A 26,482-nucleotide genomic window follows, 5' to 3' on the forward strand; every position below is an offset into this window, starting at 1 on the left:
GGATCAAACGTTCTCCGTACATCATGGATGATTATGAATATTTGAACAGTTGTTTTTTCTTTATTAGTATCATTCCGAACATTACATTCATTTTTTATATCTCGGAATTCTGTATTTGACAACACTATCATCCTAATTTGGAACTTTACCATTTGTCAGTAAAATATGCCAATTAAAAACATGTGTCAATTACATCTACCAAAAAGCTTCTTTTTGGAAGCTACAAGTTACTTTAATTGAGTTTCTTTAATAGGATGTAAAACATCTAAATACCAGATTGGGTTTCTTTGTCGTGATGATTACTTATGCCGGGTAAATTGTTGATATCTTTCAGGCCGACCTAGAATAAATTTTCAGTTGTCATAGGTGAAAAATTTGTACCCACAGTTTTTGTATGATGTTCAATGTTTGCTTGTGGAGTTTTGTGGAAATCCAAAATCATTAAAGGAAGCTTAAAGCATATGTATGTACTTAGCTATTTTTGAACCTGCTTCAAGCCGACAGGCGCCAATTATGCCCAATGGGTTTGACATCTCGTAGAAACTAGCACTTTGTAAGAAGAATTAACATATTTTCCCAGCAACTAGTTTCTTTGGCCCTTCCTCAACGAGAGGTGATAGTGCGAAATTTCTCCGAGAAGCAATTATTTTCCAAATTAAACTCTGCTTAATTTATGTAAATTGCCAATTAATAATTCATGACCCACCCCCTTCGGCTCATTGGCTTCCGTGTAAGTTAGAATATCCTTGATCCAACGCGGGACTAGCCTTGAGCCCAGTCAGCCAGCCAACCAACCAACAGCATCCGGAACGGGGTGATAATTGGTAGTTTAACGAAGAGCAAGCAAGCTACTTTCCTATTCATGATGGCACTCCACTCGAAGCTCCGAAAGGCGTCGCGCCACTCTAAGTGAAGATTTTGGTTTTACGTAGTTCATAGTTTCCCAAACTATAGGTCACGAATGTTTCCACAGCCGACCATTCGTTAAGAATTTCCCAATGTTTGGTATCGAAAAAAAAATCACTAAACTTGTTTTCAAAAGACATTGACTCTCAAAGTTTAATCGAAGGATCAAAACAAAGGTCGGAAAAGGAGCAATAGGTAGAAAAAGTAGCACTGAAAAGTACTGTTTATCTTCAGGTAGATTTAAAAACTTCCGAGAACAGAAAGAATTTATGTACGCACAGGTACAATGCACATTGTCGAGCTCTCTCAAAGTTTGGGAACCCATGACGGCAGGTCGACCAATCTCGAGGTTAAACTTTCAATTTACCTTATAAAACTACGATGACGGAGCGCTAATTAGCTTGTTACAAATGTTGGTGTGCAAATACACGCGAGATTGCGAGCTGCCTTTGCTGTGGACAAATTTACGCTTTTCCAGCTCGAAATTATCGCCCTCGGCACGAGCGGACAAATTGAGATGCTGATGTGGCCGCGGGGAATCAGCTAATCCTGACGCATTCGCCTAGAGCGCTTGGGAACAGTGGAGCCACGAATAGAGTCTTCCCTCTCTGATCCCTCCCCCCAACAGATATACAGACGGAACGGGATTAACATTATTCATGACGTAATTTAATATTTATTACTCAGTACGATAAGCTTATGCAACTCATTCGTTACAACGTGACACGTCCGCTGCTGGAAGATTGGAAATTTTCGATGCAAGTTGCGAGATAAATGCATATCGACGATGCTTGGCAAAAGTGACGATGATGTATTTGCAATCTTATCAAGTAAAAGTGGAAGGGCAAATTGGAAAATGCTTAAAACTCAGCTTCCATTTGACTTTTCTGAGATATGAGCCCAGATAGCCGTAGCGGTAAACGCGCAGCTATTCAGCAAGACCAAGCTGAGGGTCGTGGGTTCGAATCCCACCGGTCGAGGATCTTTTCGAGTTGTAAATTTTCTCGACTTCCCAGGGCATAAAGTATCTTCGTACCTGCCACACGATATACACATGCAAAAATGGCCATTGGCATAGTAAGCTCTCAGTTAATAACTGTGGAAGTGCTCATAAGAACACTAAGCTGAGAAGCAGGCTCTGTCACAATAGGGACGTAACGCCAGAAAGAAGAAGAAGAGATATGAGAGTTTACGTTCTGATGCTAGGGCACCAGTAAATGGATTCCTCATCCGGCACATGCCAACTAAAAAACTCATGATTGATTCTGTTCCAGCAGAGTGTTATATCTAGAATTGTAGCTAAATATTGTATAGGTTGAGTGATTGCTTCTACTAAATAATCCTAGTACAACATAACCATTCTTTGAATGTCATATGATACCAATCTACTAACTACAATAGCGTAACGGAAAGTAATTCTAGATGCCGTGTGCAAGAACTTTTTTACTGCCATCATTTACTCAATAAATCAAACATCAGAATTGAGTGATTCCAAGCAACAGCACCAAAATTTGGTAAATTTTTTAATTCATTTTTTTCTATTGAGCTGAAACTTTGCACAGTTTTCCAGTTCCATCTAAATCGTCATTTTCCGATATCAAATCTTCAAGTTGAGTCACGACTAACTTTTCAAAAGGGTGTATGTGAAAATGGTTCAAAAATATTCAAAAAGCTGCACAGCAAAAACGGTTCGTTCGATTAACAGACAACTAAAGAAACAAAGTTAGACAACTAAATAAAGATTCCAAAAAAAAATACACACAGTAAAAACATTTTTTTTTGCATTAAAAAACATAATTTTTGACACAAAAACTCAAATATCTCAAAACCCTATCGGAATACCAACGTAATTTTTTGAGGGAAAACGGTCCATTATATTAGCTATCTACCATAAAAATTTGGTGATGGTAACCAAGTTATGACATTTCAAACATGTCACAATTTTCACATTTAGTAGAAAAAAAAATTTTTTTCGGTGTAAATTATTACGGGAACCGCAGTTTGTTGCTGATTTTATTGTTAAGGGCCTTGCGGGAATTAAACAAGTCGTTTTCATGTATTCATTAGTATTATGTATATTATATGTATAAATATTATGTATATGTATAAATATTATATGTATATGTATATATGTATAAATTAAAATGAATTAACAGATTACACGAAAATAAATATTTTTTACCAGGATATTTTTTTTAGAGTATGATCGATGAGTTTCTAAATGTTATGTATAAACTTTAAAAGTTTTGGATTTGGGTATGCGTTATGAGATCATGAAAACATTTTATTAATACTTATTTATTTATTTATTGTTATTCAATTTTTTACAATATCGAACACTTTTGCATCATTATCAGTACAGTTCGAGTATAGTTTTGCTTTAATTTTATTTTCTGACAATGGAATGAAACAGTTAAATTTTTGGGTTCCTTGGATCGTTTTTCGCGTTATTATATTGCTCGCTGAGCTCTGATGCCGTTAATTCGTACTCTTCAGTAGTAGTAAAACAAAATGATAATTTTGTTAAATCTTCTTCTTTTCTGCGATTCGCCCAATCAAATAGTTCTTTTGCAGTTTTAATTGGATGCTCACGTTCTTTGGCTAAACTTGCTCTTGTGGCCATACGCTTTATGGTTCCTCCAATAGCATCACAAGGACTTTTGCCATGTGACGTAGCAAAGAAATGCCATTCTGCATCAATTCCGTACTTTGATTTAAATTGACATAGGCTCGAAAAATTCTTACGGTTTTTGTACTGCGATGCTGCTCCATCAGACATGAAATATATCTTTCTGATTTCTTTATCCTTATCGTAAAAAGTTCGCGTAAAAAGTTAATCATTTTGGCAATGAACAAATTTACAGATACTGAGTCGTGTCTTAAATCTTCGGAAATTACAATAAAACTAAAATGTTCAATTTGCGCACTTCCATTGAAATAAATAACGAATGGATGAATTGTAGCTTGTTGTACGTTTCAGTGATGGGACTGCACTTCATCTTGCAATACAAAGCTATAGTTTTCAGAAAAATCACAAATGACTAAAAATTCACCATCTTGTAATGTATTTTTCGTATTTTTTAAAAAGCGGGATTGCTCTGTTTTAATAAAGTCGTGAGGAATTAAACTTACTAATTTCAAGCAAAAAAATGACACAGACTCATCTACAGGTTTTACAATAGTTTCTAGGTCACACCTATCCGTGGTCACCCATTGCTCAAATGATAACTGATCATATAATTTTCTTCAAACTCAGCGAATACATTATTTTCCAATGATGAAGAATCTGGACAATCCGAACAAGATCGTAGATAGCAATTTGATGTTGTATTTTCACACAAAAGACTACCAGTTAACATTTTAATATCCTTTGATAAATTGATTCTTTTCAAACTATGTTAGATTAGGTTAATATTTTCGTGTGTTGTGCACACACAAACATTATGTGTTCCTGAATTGGATAGAAGCTTGCATTGCCTTGGACGAAGGCTTGCAAATGAGGAAAAACCTACCTTTATATTTTCGTTAATTTCCTTGAAGCGTGTATACGTTTCTTTCAAAGTAGTCATCATTAATCGTTTTTGGATTGCTTGACGCTTTCCATCTTTTTTTACAGATACATAATCTTTTTGGCCAGGCATAGCTCTACTTACTTCATCGTCTTCAAAAATATTGAATTATTTTTTCTTTTGTCTCATCTGTTAATGAAGTACTCGACCTAGCATTTTTGGTTGCAAGACAGTTATTTTTGAATTGTTTTGCCTCTTTTGCTGTATTTCTATTGGTTTTGAACTCATCAATGGCGTCTTGAATAGACCACGAGCTTGGCAGCATCGACAAAATCAATAATTTTTCTTTCCTTGTCGTGGCTAGATTCGAGAACCTTTCCTTCATATTCATAATTACCTCATCGTAGTCTGTATTTTCCACATCCTCAGGTCCTAATTTGAAGAGGTTTCTTCGTACAGCTTCGTTGATTTCACGGTATTTTTTCTCGGGATAATTGACGTAACCCATCTTCGTCCATTTAATCGGAGTCACTTTTATTCCAGCTATCCCTTCGTTGAAGCGTTCGATGTTGACCTTCTGGATGCACTCATCTTGTGATTGATTTGTTGAAACAGATGTCGCAGATGGTACCGTGGCAAGACTATCTGCACTTGGTACTTCTGGTAACTCCTTGTCGGTGCATCTAGTAATTCCTCAGTTGTTGTTGTTTTCGAACTTCCTGCAACCTGATCCACCGATGATGTACAGATTGCCCGTTTGTCAACGTTTAAACGGCAGGACGTACAAATGCGTAAATTTGTATTCAATGTAGACATTGGAGCATAAACAGCCGCTTTCAGTTTATCTATGGTGCTTTCGGTGAGATTTCGTAGCTCTTTCGAACACTTTTTTTCTGCAAACGGCCTGCAACAGTTGAGAAAGCGACTACTCATGTTGCTCGTTAGATTTTAATAAACAAAATCACTTTTAAGTTTTTACTGACTAGTTTGGTGTCGTTTGCTTGACTGAAGAAAAATTTTACAATGAAATCTTTTATAACCATAGTGGTAGTATATTTTTAGCTTTTTCGTGAGTATGTTCATGGTATGTACCTATCATGTTTTTGATGTTGTTGAAGTTACTCGCTTTCTCCCAAATATGATTAACAAAGTCTATTCTCTACCAAGGCGGGTCTATACCCAGGTGCAATCAGATTTTAACTTTGTGGAGAAAACCAGCGCCGAGAAAACCGACCTGCTTTACGTATACTAGATCACCTGGGTATAGACCCGCCTTGTTCTCTACGAGGTAAACTTTTTGGAGGTAAACTAGTCGTATACCTGTATAGAAAACTTTTTTTGTAGCTTTTGTCTTCAATATTAGATTTCTTATAGGTTTCTCTTATCAAAAGGTTTCAACACTATTGAGAGAATTTTTCTTCAGTTACGTACAATAAAAAATATGACACTATCAAGACTTTAGATCACAACACTGGATCGCGTCTAACTTTCTAATAGATGCTATAATAGTTATGAATAATTAAATAAAATATCATGAAAACAACTTGTTAACCTCATGTGGTACCCTTAATAAAAAATTCAGCAACAAACTGCGGTCCTAAAAAAAATTAACAATGAAAAAAAAAATTTTTTTACTAAGTGTCAAATTTGTGAAATATTTGAAATGTCATATTTTTTTTGTTTATTGGCTTACCATCACCAAATTTTTATGGTAGATAGTTAATATAATGGACCGTTTTCCCTCAAAAAATTACGTTGGTATTCCGATAGGGTTTTGAGATATTTGAGTTTTTGTGACAAAAATGATGTTTTTTCATGCAAAAAAAAAATTTTTTTTACTGTGTGTATTTTTTTGGAATCTTTATTTAGTTGTCTAACTATGTTTCTTTAGTTGTCTAACAATCGAACGAACCGTTTTTGCTGTGCAGCTATTTGAATATTCTTGAACCATTTTCACATACACCCTTTTGAAAAGTTAGTCGTGACTCAACTTGAAGATTTGATATCGGAAAATGACGATTTAGATGGAACTGAAAAACTGTGCAAAGTTTCAGATATTTTTGAAATGGTCGATCAGAATCGACTTGCATGCCTCCGTGGAATCCCTCAATTATTTCCTGGAGTACAATGAAAGCAGCCATCAACGATTCAGCTGAGAGCAACGGGAACAGAGTCAACGGAACAAGGAATGTTGGCAGAGTCTGGAAGAGAAGAAAGCAGCACTCAGAAGCTCAACGCATCCCGCAATGGCTTTATATCACAAGCCGAGATGTGCAGGAATAAGGATGGTAGCATATTGACGGACGAATGTGAGGTGATCCAAAAGTGGAAGCAGCACTTTGACGAACACCTGAATAGCTCTGAGAGCGCAAGCAACGCAGGTCGAGACAACTTCGTCAGTACTGCAGACGATCCTAAATGCAGCCTACAAAGAGTTATCCCAGATCATATTCCGTCGTCTGTCACCTATAGTAAACGAGTTCGTAGAAAATAATCAAGCCGGCTTCGACGACGGCCGATCGACAATAGACCAAATATTTGCTAGAAGGATTTGCTTCAATATGTCATGAATACCAGGCCCCAACACCGTTTCATCGATTTCTAGGCGTCATACGATAGTATGGTACGCGTAAAACTGTGTAAAATCGTGGACTATGACTTTCGTGTCCGTTGTTCAAAATTGCGCTAGAAAGTGCTATGTGGATAGCCGGGCCTAACAGCGGCGTTAGCTCGTCAAGGGTTGAAGTAAAACGCACTCAATTTCATTTTCTCTTTTGTTCACCTTACTGGGTGTGGTGTGGGTGTGAGTTATGTCGATGCGGCCGGCCGGAAGTGGAGCACGTGATCGGCACGTAATATGTTGAGCGCGATGTCTACGGGCCTTTCAGGTGCTGTCCACCGCACCGGTCTTCAAGCGTTGTTTCAGCTTCCTAGGGCGTCGGAGGTTCCAATGGTCGGCTTCAGGTAGCCTCGGCGTGAACCTTGGACCTTCACCACGGTTTTAGACGGGTCTTGGGAGCCTTTGCCGATTTCTTCTGGCAAACGATAATGATCCTGGTAGTAGGGTTATGGGTAGGGCGTTAGGATGGCTATTTGGTATTCTGGATACCGTTTATATCGAAGCTACTCATACCTGATTCGAACGGTCTATGCACTTATATTTTTTTCTTATAACGGTCAACTTAATTTTGGAATATTTCCGTATGTTCTCACTGAAATCTAGATTGAAAAAGATCTTTTGCTTATCACTTTTCAACCCAGTAGCCTGCTGTTTACTTTTCCATACCCTTTCTTTTATTCCCTTTTTTACGTGGGATACCTTATGGCTGACGATTTTTTCCTTTTTCGCTCACTTCGTGCATGATTATTGTTAGAAGTATTCAATGTGTGGGCTGTGAAACGGTGTGCCGACAACTAGGAAGGAGCGTCCAACATAGCTCTGGTCCTCACAAGTCCCTACCCGACTAGAGGCTTGTAACAAAAATATAATGAAATTTTATCAGAATATGATATGCATATCATATTATGATATAATTTTTTTAGGCTCCGTTATCCATAGAACATAATGAAACAGAAATATAACATAATGTGTTTTATTTCCATTTAAGATATTTTTTTGTTCATTTTTAACAACTTTATAACAAAATAAATAGATTGTTATGCATTTCAATAATATACAATATTATCGTATATCGAACAGTATTATAATTTTGATACATTGTATCAAACATTATAACTTGCTTTGATATGTTTTTGATAGAATTAAAACACATTTTGTTATGTTTATGTTACTATTCATACACTTTTTGTTATAATTTTAGTTATTTTAACAACATCCTGCATCAAGTTTGTAACAACCTATGTTCGAAAAAAACTTATAATATAATAACATATGCTGATATAATTTTGATATGTACTTTTAGTCGGGTACCTCACGCTTCCACGGGTCAAATGATGACAAAGACCGCCAGCTAAGGGTTGCGTACTTAGCTGGTAATGCAGCCTGGGCACTGTTGTCCTTCTGACATCAGCTAGAGTGAGGAGGTGCGTCTCGAGCGTCTGTCCACCAAGGAGGTGCGGCTCAAACAGCGTCTGTTCTGGCATCCAGCGGCTGAGTATGAAATGCTGTATCACGTCAGCTACACCTAAGGTGGCAGCCCCACCATCGTGATGTAGGTATCGCGACCCTGGTAAGGTAGCATATCGAATTTCTTACCTACCACGAAAAATGGAGAAAGGAGAAATAACGAACGATATTTTCGGCAATCGACCTGGAAACGAAATAAGGACTATGATTGGAAACTCGGTACCTGAAATGTCAGGACGTTAAATGAATCCGGACGAGTGAGCCTTTTGGCTCGTGAATTGCAGAAGGTTGGAGTGAGCGTGTCGCCAACACAGCTTTCAAATACAACATCTACCATAGTGGCAGCGATAAGGCAGAGCATGGCGTCGGATTCATAGTGATCGGGAAGCAGATGAAGCGTGTAATGCGGTGGCAACCGATTAATGAACGAATCTGCGTATTGAGGATACGGGGCAAATTCTTCAACTACAGTCTGATCAACATCTATGCGCCGACAAACGATAAACCCGACGACACGAAGGATGCATTTTATGATTGTCTCGACAAGACCTACGGAGGGTGCCCAAAACATGACGTAAAAGTTGTTATCGGAGATGCCAATGCTCAGGTCGGAAGAGAGGATTCTTTCCGCCCTATAATTGGTACAGAGAGCCTTCACTCCGCCACCAATGACAACGGCCTAAGGCTAATAACTTTTGCTGTAGCTAGGCGATCAGCAGCACCTACTTTGCACGCAAAGACATCCGAAAGCACACCTGGATGCACCCAAATGGCGAGCTCTGCAACCAAATAGACCACGTTTTGGTGGACGGTCGGCATTTCTCGGATGTCATCGATGTGAGGACCTTTAGAGGCCCAAACATCGACTCTGATCACTATCTCGTTGTTAGTAAAATTCGTGCACGGTTGTCTACCGTGGCGAACACAAGAACACAGGGACCGTTGCTTTCCAATATCCAGCGCTTATCAACAGAAAATGTAGCAGACGAGTACCGCCGGAAGCTTGATGAGCGGATAAGGGGATACAACGTAGGCTAAAACCTCAACAATCTGTGGGAGTCTATCCACGGTGCGATGAGCACAGCAGCGCGAGAGGTGATAGGTACTGCTCAGAGACGACCCAGAAACGGTTGGTTTGATGAGGAGTGCCAGAATGTGACAGATGAGAAGAATGTTGCCAGAAGTCGGATGTTAGTGTCTGGTACCCGGCAGAATAGAGAGCGGTACAAGGAAGCTAGAGCAGCCGAGAAACGAATTCACCGCAGAAAGAAAAGGCAGTATGCAGAAGACATCATTACTGAGGCGCAAAACAGCATCGAACAAAACGATATGCGGAGATTTTACGAAACTGTCAATGGCGTATGGAGAAAAACTGCGCCGTCTCCCGTCATGTGCAATAACCGCGAAGGTAACTTGCTGACAGACAAAATCTTGGTGACTGCCAGGTGGAAAGAACACTTCGAGCAATTGTTGAATGGAGAGAACACGAGCGCGTCTGAGAACAGATTAATCATCAGCAACGATGGACAAGCTGTGGAACCCCCGACGCTAGATGAGGTTAGAAGAGCGATTAAGAAATTGAAGAACTGTAAGGCTGCTGAAAAAGACGAGCTCCCGGCCGAACTTTTAAAGCACGGTAGTGAGCAGCTGTACGAAATACTGCACCGTACTCTGTTAAGGATATGGGAGGAAGAAGAATTCCCTGCTAGCTGGCTGGAGGGCCTCATCTGACCTCTGTATAAGAAAGGCCACAGATTGGAGTGCGCCAATTACCGAAGAATAACGCTCCTCAATTCGGCGTATAAAATATTGTCGCGTGTTCTGTTCAACAGATTGAGACCGCTGGAGGAGTCCTTCGTCGGCGAATACCAAGCTGGTTTTCGTGAGGGCCGATCAACGACGGATCAAATGTTTACCTTGCGACAAATCCTTGATAAGTTCCGGGAATACAACTTGCAGACTCATCATCTGTTCATTGATTTCAAGGCGGCGTACGATTCAGTAAAGAGAAATGAGTTATGGCAGATAATGGTAGAACACGGTTTTCCGGCGAAACTGATCAGACTGATTCGTGCAACGTTGGATGGATCGAAATCAAGTGTGCGGGTTGCGGATGAGACTTCAACCTCCTTCGTAACCTTAGATGGATTGAAGCAAAGAGATGCGCTTTCGAATCTTTTGTTCAACATTGCTCTCGAAGGAGCTATAAGGAGAGCGGGCGTGCAAAGAAGCGGTACCATCGTCACTCGGTCGCATATGCTCCTGGGTTTAGCGGACGATATCGATATAATCGGAATTGATCGTCGAGCCGTAGAAGAGGCATTCGTGCCTTTTCAAAGGGAGACAGCGAGGATTGGACTTACCGTCTACACCAGCAAAAGTAAGTACATGATCGCTGGTAGACAGCGTGGTTCCAATCGTGACGTTGGTAGTGAAGTGGTGCGAGGTGGTGACAAATTTGAAGTAGTGGAAGAATTTGTGTATCTTGGTACTTTAGTGACTTGCGATAATGATGTTACTCGCGAGGTGAAAAGGCGTCTTGCAGCTGCAAATAGGGCTTTTTACGGGCTCCGTAACCAGCTTAAGTCCCGTAGCCTGCAGACGAAAACAAAATTCGCGCTATATAAGACTCTTATCCTTCCGGTTGCTCTATACGGCCATGAATCCTGGACGTTAAAAGAGGTCGACCGGAAAGCGTTTGGAGTTTTTGAGCGTAAAGTGCTGCGAACAATACTCGGCGGTAAACAAGAAAATGGCATCTGGCGGCGTCGCATGAATCATGAGTTGTACCAAGTATATAAAGAAGTGGATATTATCAAGCTCATAAAACACGGCAGGCTGCGTTGGGCTGGTCACGTGGTACGAATGCCGGAAGAACAACAAGCAAAAATAATATTCAGTAGAGAACCCGGACGAGGCCGTTGGCTTCGTGGTAGGCCGCGCACACGTTGGCTTTTTGCAGTTGAAGAGGACTTAAGGGCACTTAACGTTCAGGGTGACTGGAAACGATTGGCTCAGGACCGAGCCCAGTGGAGAAGAATTATCCATTCGGCGTAGATTCAATGTGTGTTTAGTGTGTTAACAAATTTTGTTTGGCAGATAGGGGAAGTGGTGGAAGAATGAACAGGGGTGGTAAATTAAACACTGTGCCTTTTACCGATAAAGAACAAATTTCAATGAATTTTTATCACGCACGGACGATTTAGAGCATAAATCCGAGTGTTCGAGTTGATACGTAGGTCAATTGAAGCGAAAATATCAACGAAAACTAAGATTTTAGAAAACCACGTTTGAAAATTAGAACTGACGTAACTTTAAGCTCGGAAGACTTGAGGTTTTTCAGTGAGGTGAATATCGTTATGATATGATGTCAAATCTGATACATTTAGATTTTTTTTGAATGGGTTACAATCATTATTGGATGTTTTTTCGGTGGGGCAATGCAAATTTTCAGAAATATTTATTACGCTCACGTTTTTTGCATGGTGTTCGTTTTACCACCAACCGCTGTTCATTTTACCCACATAGTGCAGATAAAATGAACATTTTTTTTGTTGCCCCGGAAGGCCTAGTTCAGGTATCAGGTATCAGAAGGCCGGCTCCAAAGGCACGTTCCCCACCAGTTGGGAGATTTGTGCCATCGCCATATTTGAGCCTATTTCATCATCTACCCGATGGGAGAGGAAAGGGAAGGGAAAGATGGGAGGAAATAGGAGTGGGGTCCCTTGAAGAGGGAAGATCGCATAAGCGAAATGAGAGCATGTAGCTCCATACCACAATGCGTTCGAACAGCGCCCTAAAAAGGGCACTGCAAAACGCATGAGCGTAAAGAGAGCCTATAGCTCATTACCACAGCGGGTTAAGAATAACAGGATGTCCTGAAGATTCAGGCTTCTGTATTCAGTTTCACTTAATAAGTGTTTACCAAGTAATTGGAATCGCATTTGCGCAAAAACTGGACAGTTACATATCAGGTGATACGAAGTTCCATAATCGGAGTCACAACTATCACACACAAATGAGTCAGCACGCTGAATATTTGCCATGTGATAGTTGAGTCGGCAGTGGCCTGTCAACGCTCTGACCAAGAGACTGCAATTCTGCTTTGACAGATTTGTTAAATACTTCGCCACCTTTGGAGATGGCTCAGTAATATACAATTTTGTTTGACGACACGACTCCAAACTATTCCAATATTGCTTGTACTGAGTTGCCGCCCAAGAGTTTATCTGAAGCTTCACCCAGCACTTCGAAATTGGAATAGCCGGCTCAGGGCCAATGAAGTCATGCGATGCTCCATCGCGAGCTAGCTCATCAGCCAATTCATTTCCAGCGATGGAAGAATGGCCAGGTACCCATACAAGGTTGACAGAGTTGACTGAATTCAGTTCCTCAATTTGAGTTCGACATGCGATAACAAGCTTCGACCTTGAGTTGGCCGAAGCGAGAGCTTTTATAGCAGCCTGACTATCTGAACAGAAGTATATGACTTTACCCATTACGCGCTGTTGAAGTGCTGATTGCACTCCACACATAAGAGCAAATATTTCCGCCTGAAAAACGGTGCAGTTTCTACCAAGTGAGTAAAACTGATTCAGCCTTAGCTCACAAGAATATACTCCTGCACCAGCTCTACCTTCAAGAAGGGAGCCATCAGTGTAACATACTATATTGTTTGATATACTTCTTTCCAAATAGCCAGACGTCCACTCTTCCCGTGAAGGGAATTGTGTGGTAAATGTCCTGTAAGGAAAGTTACAAGCAATTGTGAGATCACTTGGAGCAAGGACAATTTTGTCCCAATTCACCAAAAGTGGAAACAACGAAGTGTGTGTAGATCTACGATTCACTGGATTTTTCTCCAGTAGATCCAGTACCCATAAACGGTAAGAGCAAGAAAGTGCTTCTTGTTTAAGATATATGTGTAGTGGCGCAACGTCGAAAAGGGCCTCGAGCGCTGCTGTGGGAGTTGTAGAGAACGCACCAGACATCGCCATCAAGCACATCCTTTGGAGATGGCCCAATTTTGATTGGATTGTTCTCACTTCGCCCTTTTGCCACCACACAAGACATCCATATGCCAATATTGGTCGAACAACTGTTGTGTAAATCCATTTGATATATTTGGGTTTGAGGCCCCAAGTTTTACCAAAGGTTCGCCGGCATTGACCGAAGGCCATACAAGCTTTTTTGACTCTGAAATCAATGTGAGCTGTCCATAAAAGTTTGGAATCTAGAATGACTCCGACATACTTTACTTGATCAGTCACATTAATCTCAGTGCCAAAAAGACGTAAAGGTCGAATTCCATCGCGGTTTCGTCTTTCCGTAAAAAGAACAATAGATGTTTTATTCGGGTTAACCGAAAGGCCATATTGGCGACACCAACTCTCGACTACCTGAAGTGCACTTTGCATCAGGTCGAATAGGGTGCTTATGCACATACCAACTATCAGAGCTAGATAGTCGTCGGCAAATCCATAAGTTGGAAAACCGCAATTATTGAGTTGCCTCAATAGCGTATCTGCTACGAGATTCCACAAAAGTGGTGACAAGACTCCCCCTTGGGGGCATCCGCAAACACTCAATTTTCGAATCGCTGCTTGACGCAATGTCGAGAAGAGATGTCGGTTTTTGAGCATTTGATGAATCCAATTGGTAATCATTGTAGGTAGCCCATGGTTTCGTGCGGCTTCCAATATGGCATCGAAAGACACGTTATCAAAGGCACCCTCAATATCCAAGAAAACACCCAAGCACGATTGCTTCTGAGCGAATGCTTTCTCGATATCGTATACAACTTTGTGTAAAAGAGTCATAGTGGACTTTCCAGATTGGTAAGCATGTTGATTCACATGAAGAGGCATGTTTGCCAAATAAACATCACGGATGTGATGATCGATAATGCGTTCCAGACATTTCAGAAGAAAAGAGGTCAGACTGATTGGTCTAAAACTCTTCGCTTCCTCATACGACGCACGTCCTCCTTTTGGGATAAACTTTACAGTAATATTACGCCAGGATTTGGGAATGTACCCGGTAGCAAAACTGCTTACAAGTAGCTTTTTCAAAACATGTTCGATAGACTCAAATCCCTTTTGGAGCAGAACAGGATAAATCCCATCCGCTCCTGGAGATTTGAAAGGAGCAAAACTATTAAGTGCCCATTGAATCGATTCAGTAGTTACGATACTGCGAGCCGAGGCCAGAGACTCGTAACTACATGAAAAGACATTTGGTTCATCCGTAGATGCTATGTCCACACATCCGGGGAAGTGTGTATTGAATAAACATTCTAAAACTTCTTCATCGGAAGAAGTAAAGTCACCATTAGGTAAGCGAATTTCGTTCACTTGGAAATCCTTAGATTTTGCAAGAATTTTGTTCAACCGACTGACTTCACTCAAACTGGAAACATTTGTACAAAGGTTTTTCCAGCCGGATCGTTCAGCAGAACGAAGAGCCTTCTTGTATGCCTTGCGAGCTGACTTGAACGACTCTGATCCAGCTGAACGGCGTCTGTTCCAACTCCTTCTACATTGTTTCCTGAGTCTAGTCAGATCGGAATTCCACCATGGGGTCCCTCTTGTAGTCTTTACAGACCGCAGAGGACATGCTTCTTCAAAAGCTTCCATGATGTAGGATGTTGTAGTATCAACGGCATCATCCAGATCACTTGGATTTTCAATGGACGGAGAATATCCATGAAATTTGGTCGCAACCAATTCAATGTAGAGTTCCCAGTTTGTTGACCGGGGATTCCTAAAACGCAAAGTCTGCGCAGTTACATTTGAATGTTCAAAGAAGATGTAGCGATGATCAGATAATGATTCTTCATCTGATACATGCCAATTCGTCAACTCGTGACTAATTCTATTCGAGCAGAGCGTTATGTCTAACACTTCTTCTCTATTAGAAACCATGAAGGTTGGGCGATTGCCTATGTTAAGTAATCCAAGGTCTGTACTACTTAAGTATTCCATCAGACTGGAGCCTCTCAAATTGATATCCGAGCTGCCCCAGATGATGTGATGAGCATTGGCATCACTGCCCACAATCAGCGGAAGGCCTTTTGTTACGCAGTGTACGACAACTCGTTTGAAGTCATCCGTTGGGGATGGTTCATCATGTGGTAAATATACCGAACAATAGACGTATTTCCTGTTAAGGTCACCAACAGAAACATCAATTGTGACAGCACATACATCTCTGGTCGTCAACTCAGAAATGAGTGTAGCAACGATTGCTTTATTTACGAGCACGCATGCGCGGGGCATGGAGCGCGAGTTTGCCATTTCAAGCTTGCTAAAAGTAGCAAAAACTGGGTCCACAAGGTTACCTAGATAGAAGTTCCCCCTACGAAAGTAGGGTTCTTGAACTAGCGCCACTTGGGCTGCACCATTTTGCATGAGTACCGTGATGAATCAAAATCCGGACGGGACCAATATCCGGACACTCTGATGAAATTCAATTATTTGAATGTTAAATATCCTTTCAAAAGGTAAGAATATTATTCCTACGATTAATGTTAACTACTGTTGACCATTGTAACGTGAATTGACATCAAGTTAGCCTTGTAAAACAACGGTAAAGAGGAAAACAAAAGTCAATTTCACTCGGACGCGTTTATTTATAAAATTAACGAAAACCGAAAGAATTCTACTCAATGCGGCATCGCAATTCGACAACTAATTACGCGTCTTTTACGTGCTAATCATTAGTGATACATGTTCTGTAGTGATTTGTTTGTGATTTTATCTTGATAAATTCGATAGTTTTGAAGAATTTACTCAGAATACACATAATTTCGTGCTAGAAGAGGACTGTCCGGATACTTATAGGTGTGGTTTTAAATCCAGACACAGTGCTTTTACATCATTTTTTTCAAGGTTCAACAAGAAATATTACATTATAATTGTTCGAAAACCTTTAAAAAAGTGTTCAAAAGTTGTATCATTGTGATTATGAACAATATAAACTGAAAATGAGTGTAAATTATGTGTGAATACTATGAGAAATAATACACACATCACAGTATATTTTTAAGACCTGAAAAACAACGTTTTATAATGATTCAGGATCATCCAACAGAGAACAAATATTATGTTTAGAATTCTATCATTCTGTTTATCGTGATGTGAGAGTGTGTTTAATATTTTTTAAGTTTTATGTGAAAACAGCTGTGATAATTTGAATGTCCGGAATTTGATGCATCGATGTCCGGATTTTGATTCATGTGTCCGGATTTGTGGACACGCCATGGTGCAGAATTAACTTAATTTTTACCGTATTTTCATTAAATTCATTGTATATATTGTGAAAATTATCAAGTTCTAACCTAACAGTTATCGTCTCAAAGTAATACATAACAAAATAACGATTACCCATTTATATACAAGCATTTGAATATGCGTATCGCCTTAGGCGTCCGGGTATTGATGCAGCACGGTATGCAAAGATTGATCGTTGCTGTTCTTTTATGCTGAAGATTGATCTGAGCTAACCTAACCGTAGCCACTACCCAAACTAGGCAGGATTAAGCTTTTTGCAATCTCAGCACGAAAAAGACCAGCAACGAGAAAACCAGATCGGTATCTATTTAAAGTCGCCAAAGGCGAAAGAGCACAGAATACACTGTGTAAAACGCATAATGCGAATCCATATAGGTGATAATTTAAATTAAATGTCAACATATTCATAATCCCACCCTTATTAAGCCTCAAGATAGAGACTGAAGAAGGGCAGCCGATTATCTCGGAGAAACACAAGGTCACCTGCACCATTGCTCCGGGTAGCACAGGAAGGACTCAATACTGTGGAGGGCGCCCTGGTACCCCACAGGCTCCGTTTGCGGTTAGGTTTTATTTAGACCCCCCTAACCATTCATTCCTAGGCACGGTACGCATCACACCATAAATTAGGGGGTCACCTGTGAGGTGGACTTTTACCACCGGAACAGGCAGTCCGTAGTGTTAATTCTTAGCCAGTTGAAACAACCGCTACCGACACTACGCGGCTATCTAGGCTGCTCGGGAAAAGGAGGTTAATACTGATGATTAACTCCTGACGTGCCCAAGCAGCCAGTACACATAGTGCAGATAAAATGAACATTTTTTTTGTTGCCCCGGAAGGCCTAGTTAATCTCTTGAGCAAAAGAAAAGGCTTTTGCGTTAGGAGTCAGGTATCGATGATCTGTGAAGATGAATTCCCACAGATTCCGAATACAATGCTGAAAATCCAGGTGGACAAAAAAGTTCATTCCGTTGTGCATCAGTGCGTAGTTTCCCAGTGGCCATGGAAGCAGATGTGGAGGACGCGATAAACGATTTGGTCCAAAAGAAGATCATTAAACGAGCTGAAGGGCCTTTATGTTTGGTGTCTCCATTGGTCTCCATCAGAAGGACCGATGAAAAAATAAGTCTCTGCAAGGATGTGCGGGCGGCAAATCGAGCGGTTTTGCGCGAGTATTATCCTATGTCAAATATCGATAGCGCGATGGCAACGATCACTAAAATCGTGAAGATGTCGAAAATATACTTGGAACCCGCGTACTACCACTTTGAATTACATCCAGATAGTCTCATGTTTGGGATCAAATCTGACCCGGAGTTGTTCCAACGAGAGATGGAAACTTTATTCCGTGGCATCAAGGGGCTAATTGTATATATATACATATACGATAAGCATACTCATCCACATCGAGACGGAATAGGCTCATGATCGTACATTGGAAGAGGTTATAAAGCGAATCAAGGAGATGAACTTAAAAAGCAGCTCGCAAAAGTAAATGTTTGGAGTGACCGAATTGTATTTTTCTCAGAATTCGCCCTACAGATGAGAAAGTTGAAGTCCTCCGCAATTTGCAGCCACCAACATCAGTTTCTAATTGAAGATCGCTGCCAGATCTAACTTTCCACATCTGCTTGTCAAAAGTAGTACGTTTAATTTGAATGTATCGCACGATACTGAAGCTTAATAAGCTTAAGGGGAAGGTGGATTCGTGACTTTTTTTGACCCGCTAGATGAAACGTTTCAACAACATTACAGAGTAAAATCCGGGTGTAATTTTTTCAAATTGGGTAATATTTCCATATGCATTTTGATAAGTTTGGAAAGCTTTTGCAAGTTTCTTTGACGAAAGCATTAACAAACTGTGAATGACGAGCGTATGCTAGTCTTCGTGCGTTCAAATGTCACTGAGCTCTATTGAGGGTTCCATTGATAATGTGTCTTTGAATGCCATATTTGAATCTGCAAGAAACGGCTCATGAGTCCCAATTGGATTTATCAAATGCATTTGTAAATTGAGTGTTTGCGGCTGCTCCCGAAAGGGGATCGTGTAGCAGATACGCTATTGAGGCAACTCAATAATAGCGGGTTTCCATCTAGCTTCGATAGTTGGTATGTGCATAAGCTTCTTCTGACTTTTTGCCAAGATCATTTTACGCCAATTCTTTCATAAGAAGATTTTGATAGTATTGTTATACAGTTTTTTCTCATATCTTTGAAAAGCATATATAGGGTGCAGAACCACTTGGGCACTTCCATGATTCACTTTGGCATGAGGGGTTTTTCTCAGCAGAGTTGTCTGAAAGCTATGTGTATGGAGCGTTTCAGTACGACGCATATTGTGGTCAAATATGAGCTCTGGAGATTTCAAGAAACCCCATTGTGAATCAAAAGTGCCAATAATAGGATCGGGCTCGCTACATCAACAATTACTACTATTCAATTGTTTCGTATACTTGGGTCTATGAAAGAATCATAGGAGTAATTCCACGTGAGCTCCTAATCCTAGTATTCCTATAATAGGAATAATAGGAATAATATCTATAGGAATATATCTATATGAAAAATTCCTATAGAATATTTCAAAAAACTTCGAAGGATTTTGGAAGTTATCTCTAAAGCAATTTAACGTAAAAACTCCAAGGAATCTCTAAAAAAATCTTCGACAAAATCGTCTCACCGCTCTTGTTGTTTTCTCTCTTCCAGATCCAACTACCGATCCCGGTCGGATGTCCCCGGGAGATCTACGACCTGATGTGCGAATGCTGGCAGCGCAACGAAAACAGCCGGCCCAACTTCCGCGAGATCCACCTGTTTCTGCAGCGGAAAAATCTCGGGTACAAACCAACTGCTTCTACCTTCTAATCCTCCCCCGGCTCATCCTTTCGTCCCACTTCATCATCATCATCATCACGAATCCACCAACACCCCCAATCACAATTCTAGTGCTTCCAAAGCCTTATACCTATAAAGAGTATATATTGATCACGACACGATAATCATCATCGTCACTTGCTCCACGATTCATTCTAATCATGGATCGGTTTTGTGGATTTGCTCTTCGGTTTCGTTTATTTCTGCGAATTGTTTGCTCGTTTTCGGAATGTAGTATTTTTTAATTTGCTTAAATTTGAAAATTTTCCACATTTTTTCGGTTAAAGATAAAAACCAGATTGTTTTATTTAAATGATGAGTGATTTTGCAAGAACTATGTAGAATTCATGTTTTATTTCAATAATAATTTTGTAAATTGAAAGCTTCAGTTACTCATTGTTCTGAGTGTTAGGATGTAGAGAGAAAAAAAGCATGTAAAACTAACATTGCCTCATCACTTCTTTCCAACCTTTATAGTGAATACTTTCATCACATTTAAGAATCAGAAGAGCAAGAAGAAAATCTAAAGGAATAAGATGGTGAACAAGCAAAGAGCGCAAAGCAAGTGAGAATCGAACGAATTTATCAAATCCAATAACTTGTTGAAACGGCAGCAAAGACAAATACGAACGAGAGGAGACGAGGCACGCAAACACTCATTGAAACTCATGACACGAGGCGGGAACTCATTTGTGCTAATCAACCCCTCTCTTCCTTGAAGCGGAACAATCAAGATGACGAGACTAAGTAAAACAAAAAAATGTATGGAACATGACTCTATCGAATTATAGTTAAGAATGCAAACACAGAAAACAACGTTATTGTTATCCAATTATAGGCATAAAATTGATGATAATTTGCAGAATGTACGGACTAATTAGTGGATTTAAAAAGCAGACTTATAGACAAAAGAAGCACCTTAATGAAAACGAGAAAAAAAAAACAGCTCACCGATCAATATCAACCGATTTTATGAGTCATCAATTAATTTCAAACGTAAAAACCATGCAACCAGTGAGCATCATTTAATTATTCAACGTAAAAATGGAACAGGTTTATGATCACTGTTGAATGTGAGTGTGTATGTGGTAGTGCAACGGATTGGTTCAGCTGTCAATTGCTGGCTTGACGGGGATGTAACCAGGACAACACAATGAATTGCTACATCCCAGCAGGAGGTTTGAATTGTTCTACAAAATTGTGTTTTTTTTCGGAAACCTCAACAGTACATCGCTCAAAGATAGGTATTTTACAATTATTGCCAAACAAGTTGCACAGAAACAAGTTGCACGAGGACAATGTTTTCTGTTTAATGAATGATTGCTATAAATTATTCAAACCATTAAACTGATAGCGATAATTGCATAAAAAAGTATTATATTAAATTCGATATCGATGACGGGAGTCAAACGTTGTTTAAGAGTGCCGCGAAAACCGCTGCCGTCAATCATCCAGGAGGGGCTTGATTGTGAGTCCACGTGGTAGCCTCCAGGGAGAACACGCATCACCGCAACCGGCACCCAGAACCAAACGAAAAAAAATGCATCCAATATTCATGATTATTAATTTTTAATCATTAACATGATCGCGACCCTTTTCGGATTATGGTTCGTAAGTAGGAAAAAAATCAAATTCTCCCTCTTTTGGCTTAAATTCATAAATTAAAGGCGATTTTAATTTGAATTATCGCATAATTTTGGTATCCGTTCGGTTCGTCCAGTTTTATAATTTTCTCACCTCTTTCGATGAACAGTCACGACACCATGGTTTCACGCACATATCACATACATATACACGTACAGGACCCACATAAAAAAAAATCAATCAGTTTAGAACACTGTGCTACCTCTGAAATGACGGCTCTCGGGGTGACGCAGCCATCAATTGGCCGGATCTCCTTGAGTGGCGTTGTGGCAAGAGTTCAATTCCGATACACGACACCTGCAGCAGTAAACAGAGGGAAGAACAAAAGAATGATCCGAAAATTATAACAATCTGATATATTGAATATAAGCAATACAATGTCAATTGTCGGGAACATTTACAGCTTGCGTTCTTCACTATCAAGAATAATAAAAACTAAAGATGCTGGCGACTCATCGGAATGAGCAAGATTTCGTGTGATTTAATTTTATTTCCCATTCATTTCTTCTTCATATTTCTTGAATTACGTCCAAACACGCCACAAAGCCCGTTGCACTGCTAAGCGTTGTCTAAGATTTTACAGTAAGGCAGTTAAGATTGCCTGCTGGAAGCTGATATATTTGTCACCCTTCTTGCGATTACTTTTCGAAAAATATTTAAGAAGGAACAGCTAGGTATTTACTCAAAGATTATATATATGTAAAAGGTCATGACAATTTCTATTACCATTTAAGTTTATCTTCTCCGCTAAGAAGGAAAGGAAAAGGAAAGTGAAAATATGCAGCTATGTAGTAAAGGCCAGCGACTACCATCTCATCTGATACTGATCTTTCTGCTCTTCTTAGCGTTATATTACTTACTTACTTTTTATAGTGCTACGTCCTTCAAGACATGATTTGCACCACAATGTTACGCCAACAAACTCGATCCATGGCTGCTAGCCTCCAGTTTCTCGATCGTCCCACACTTCCGAGATCCTGCTCCACTTGATCAAACCGCCTAGCTCGTTGCACTCCTCTTCTTATTGTGCCGGCCGGATTCAAGGTTTTACAAGATTGCTGTCTGGCATTCTTACACCCTCTCTCGATTCTTGAGAACGATACAGTTGCTCCATCTCTTCGCATTCCAACTCTTCCAGGTGGCGCATTTTATTCCGGAATAGATGGGTTTGCTGTCATCGCTTCTGTTTGTATCGTTCCACGTTTTGACGGGTGCCTTGTTGCAGAATAATGCAGAAACGATCTGGAGAAACCGTCTGACACTCCTCGTCGAATCAACCGTTCCGTCGTTTTCCTTCCACGAACCCAATGGCACCTTTCGCTGCGTTGTTAATGGCTGCTTTGACACTACTCCAGGGGCTTCGGTGAGCTCTCCCTTATCCGATAACGCTGCTTCAAGGCTTTGCGCGAAATCAGTTGTGACTTCGGGTAGCTTGAGTCGGTCCAGATTGTACCGTGGCGGGCGTCGGTACTGAATGTTGTTCACAATGGAATGTCTTTGGCGCACTTTAACCGCCATAAGGTAGTGATCCGAATCGATGTTTGCGCCGCGATAGGTTCTGACGTCGATAACACTGCAGAAGACGTTTTTATCTCAACCACCAAAATATCGCTATTTACTCAATTACGGGTTGATGAATCCATTGCCGTTTTCAAAAATATCGTAACACGTCTAGTTTTTGAGATATTGGCTGTTGAAAATGCAAAATTAGACTACTTCATCCAACTTACATGCAAGTTGGTCAGCTTGTATGGCAATTTATTTGCTTAATTTGCTACAGATCTCAAACTTCATATGTATAACAATACTTATAAACAAAGTACATAATACTTTCGATTCACAAACGTTATTTTTTTGGTTCAGAAAAGTATTGTATTTTTTCATATAAGAGAATCGAAGAATTTTGTATGAAGAATGCAAACATGTTGAAAAAATCGATTTAAGCTAAATTTAATCGTGCAATTTCAATCAAATTAGATCTGAAATGAATGTTTAAGTCCTTTTTTGCATGCTTGGTGAATAAGATCACCAAAAAGATTGATAAATCATACTTTAAATTTCGTGTTTATATCAATAAAACCATTGTGTTATACAACTTTGGCAACGTGTAGCTAAAAATTGTGACGTGCAGGAAAATTTCTGAGAACGGCATGAGATTCAGCAAGCCTAAATCTACTAGAGACAGGCAAAAATGTATTTTTTGTTACGCTGTGTAATTTCCGAGAAGTGTCTTCCATCATCCAAAACGTGGTTTGTGATTCAGTCTGTTGGGGTGATCTCCAGGTGTACCGATACGGGAGACTGTGCTGGAAGTAGGTACTACGTATGGCCATGTTCTTGGAGGTGGCGAAATCAATCAGTCTAAGGCCGTTTTTGTTCGCAAGCAGTTGAGCGCTGAACTTCCTTATAATGGGTCTGAATTCTTTCTCCTGACTAACCTGAGCGTTGAGATTTCCCATAACGATTTTGATATCATGGCTTGGACAGCTGTCGTATTCACTTTCCAGCTGCGCGTAGAAAGCGTCCTTATCATCATCATCACTTGCTAGGTGAGGGCTGTGCAGTGCACTAGGCCGTCCCTTATTTTTCTAAAATGCGAAATGTTATAAGTTCGTCACTGTAAAGTGCTCGTTTTGGTGAGAAACAAAACAGGTAACAATTTGAAGTCCGTACGTGGACGCTAAGTGGTCCCCCATTGGCCCTGAAGGTATCAGGTGTAGATGATCCCGGGCGTAAAATCGAGCTCGCTGCTTTAGTGAAGATTGAGGGCTAAGAGGCATAGGTCATTCAAATACGGAATTTCCCCATCAGGCAGCGGTAGTGTGCATGACAGTTTTATTTTGTAAATATCTTAGAAGCATGACCACTTAGAAAGATGGTGTGTTCAGCCAACCTTTTGTTTTGCACATATCTCAGGAGCCAGACCACTTAGAAAGATGGCGTCTTCGACAAAGTTGTTTAATAAGCCAAGGGCTATCATTGATCGAGAGAGTTGATTCTTATTTTGCCAAGATGGCGTCTTCGTGTTGAGTAGCTCGAAGCCTATCTGTATTGAACCTTTGATGTTTTGGCAAAAAAACTCCGATAGCCCTTGACGTACAGAACAGATTTGCGGAAGATGCCATCTCTCTTATTGGCCAGGATCCTAAAATATCCAAATTAATTGAAAGTTTCATGCTCACTAGCGCCGTCTGGTGGCAAAATTTTGAATCCACTAGCTCGAGCAATGATAGCCATTGAGTTACTGAACAACTTAGCCGAAGACACCATCTTTCTAAATGATATATGCAAAACAAAAGTAAAAGTCCACTGTGCCACCTAGCGGTCAAATTACGAATTAAATGAGGTACCTTTAGATAGCATTCCACCCTAAGAATAACTTTACTGAAGTTTCGAAGTTATCTGGATTTTGAGATAAACCGTTTTAAAATTGTGGTCTACTCGAAACGTATATAGTGCGTATATAGTGATTTTACCGAATTATAGAGAATTATCCTCAAGAAGGTTCTTTGGCCTTCCTTAGCCGAGTGGTTAGAGTCCGCGGCTTCAAAGCAAAGCCATGCTGAAGGTGTCTGGGTTCGATTCCCAGTCGGTCCAGGATCTTTTCGTAATGGAAGTTTCCTTTACTTCCCTGGGCGTAAGAGTACCATCGTACCTGTCACACGATATACGAATGCGAAAATGGCAACTTTGGCAAAGAAAGCTCTGTGGAAGTGCTCTTAAGAACACTAAGCTGAGAAGCAGACTCTGCCCCCGTGAGAACATTAATGCCAAGAAAAAGAAGAAGAAGATTCTTGAGGACTACATTTTGGTTTGGTGTCAATAAATATCTTTGTTGCAAAATTGCAGCCCGAACGTTAAGGGTATTCCCTGAATTTCTTTAGTAATAATATGTGGAAGTTAATCCTTCAGGAGTTCTACTAAGATATAAAACGGCTTTGACTTTCTTTAAATACGATTGCCAGTTTTATAAAATAGTCCCATGTGGTACTCTCTATTGTTGCTATGATAGAGTCAATTTTCAGCTATTCCTGGTTCCCAGTACTTGTGGGCAAATAATTCAAATTAAAAGCTGGTCTCCCTTCAATACAAAATTTTTAAATCCAAAACAATTTCACACCCTACCCAACACTGTTCAATCAATCAACCGCTTTATCAAGAAAATCCATTACTGTTAGCACCACACATTGCGAGCATTGAAAAACTAACATCATCTTTCTGGCTATCCTCTTCTAATGATTGAAACACGTTGAATAATTATTTGATTTTCAAAACATTTCGGTTGAATAGAGAGTATTGCAAATTCTACTAGAAAGTATGAGTCGGTAAAGTTAATTTAGGAGCAGAATAAAAAAATGTACAGCAATCAATTCCTCTAGGTAGATAACATTTGATTTCCCCAAAATCCACGGACAAAGTAATTAAGTTCCATTTCATATTTCTTAGAATTCGTGTAACAAAATTAACAAATCGAATTGAATCGAAAAGCCATCATCGGAAAACTATCCCGTTGACCGTGTTCAGTGTCAATGGGCATTGTTTCCAACGAAAGCAACAGTAGGGTATCAACAATCGAACGCCCCCATTCGAATTGGTGTAGGTTTCAACTGCGAGTCACACAAATTAATTAAATTTAAAGAAAAAAAAACTGAAGCAAAGAATAAAAACGAGAGGTATTATGTATCATACGCCGTATTTATACTCTATTACCGATAAGTAGAATGTATTATAGATTTTTCCCCTTGTACATATAGACGACGCCGAAGTGAACAGAATAGTATCGCTAAGTAGTAGGATGAAACCGTACTGAGAAGAACAAAATATCATTTTTACAGCAAACTACTGCTAAGAAGTAATCCTTTTTTAAATTGACAAGAATATAAGAGATAGACAAGAAACGGATCAATAAAATTACGAAATGTGAATGCATTTATCATCCCCCTCACTGAAGGATGACTATTGAAAAACAAAAAAACTGCGTTTTCTTTTCTTCTTGCCTCTCACACTCCCTGAACAACCAATCACACTCTGCCACACTCAAATACACTTTGTTCTTTGTTGGGTTTTGTTCATTTACGAACTTTGGTTAATTCGTATAAGTTGATGACAACCTTATTGTTTGAATATGATTTCGCTATCCTTAGGCAAACAAGCAGGTAACGTTACTCTAGTG

The 26,482-nt window shown here is 39.9% G+C and overlaps 1 protein-coding gene across 1 annotated transcript in view; it reads left to right on the plus strand.

Moving 5' to 3' along the window:
* The window catches only part of LOC5575443 (discoidin domain-containing receptor 2), a 918,178-nt gene extending 896,190 nt beyond the window's left edge, over positions 1 to 21,988 (plus strand). The window contains 1 exon segment of the mRNA XM_021844675.1: positions 19,498 to 21,988. Coding sequence (XP_021700367.1) covers positions 19,498 to 19,656 — 159 coding nt within the window. The 3' untranslated portion in view covers positions 19,657 to 21,988.
* Positions 21,989 to 26,482: the final 4,494 nt, after the last annotated feature.

This window comes from Aedes aegypti, chromosome 2, assembly GCF_002204515.2.
Source record: "Aedes aegypti strain LVP_AGWG chromosome 2, AaegL5.0 Primary Assembly, whole genome shotgun sequence".
Taxonomy (NCBI): Eukaryota; Metazoa; Arthropoda; class Insecta; order Diptera; family Culicidae; genus Aedes; species Aedes aegypti.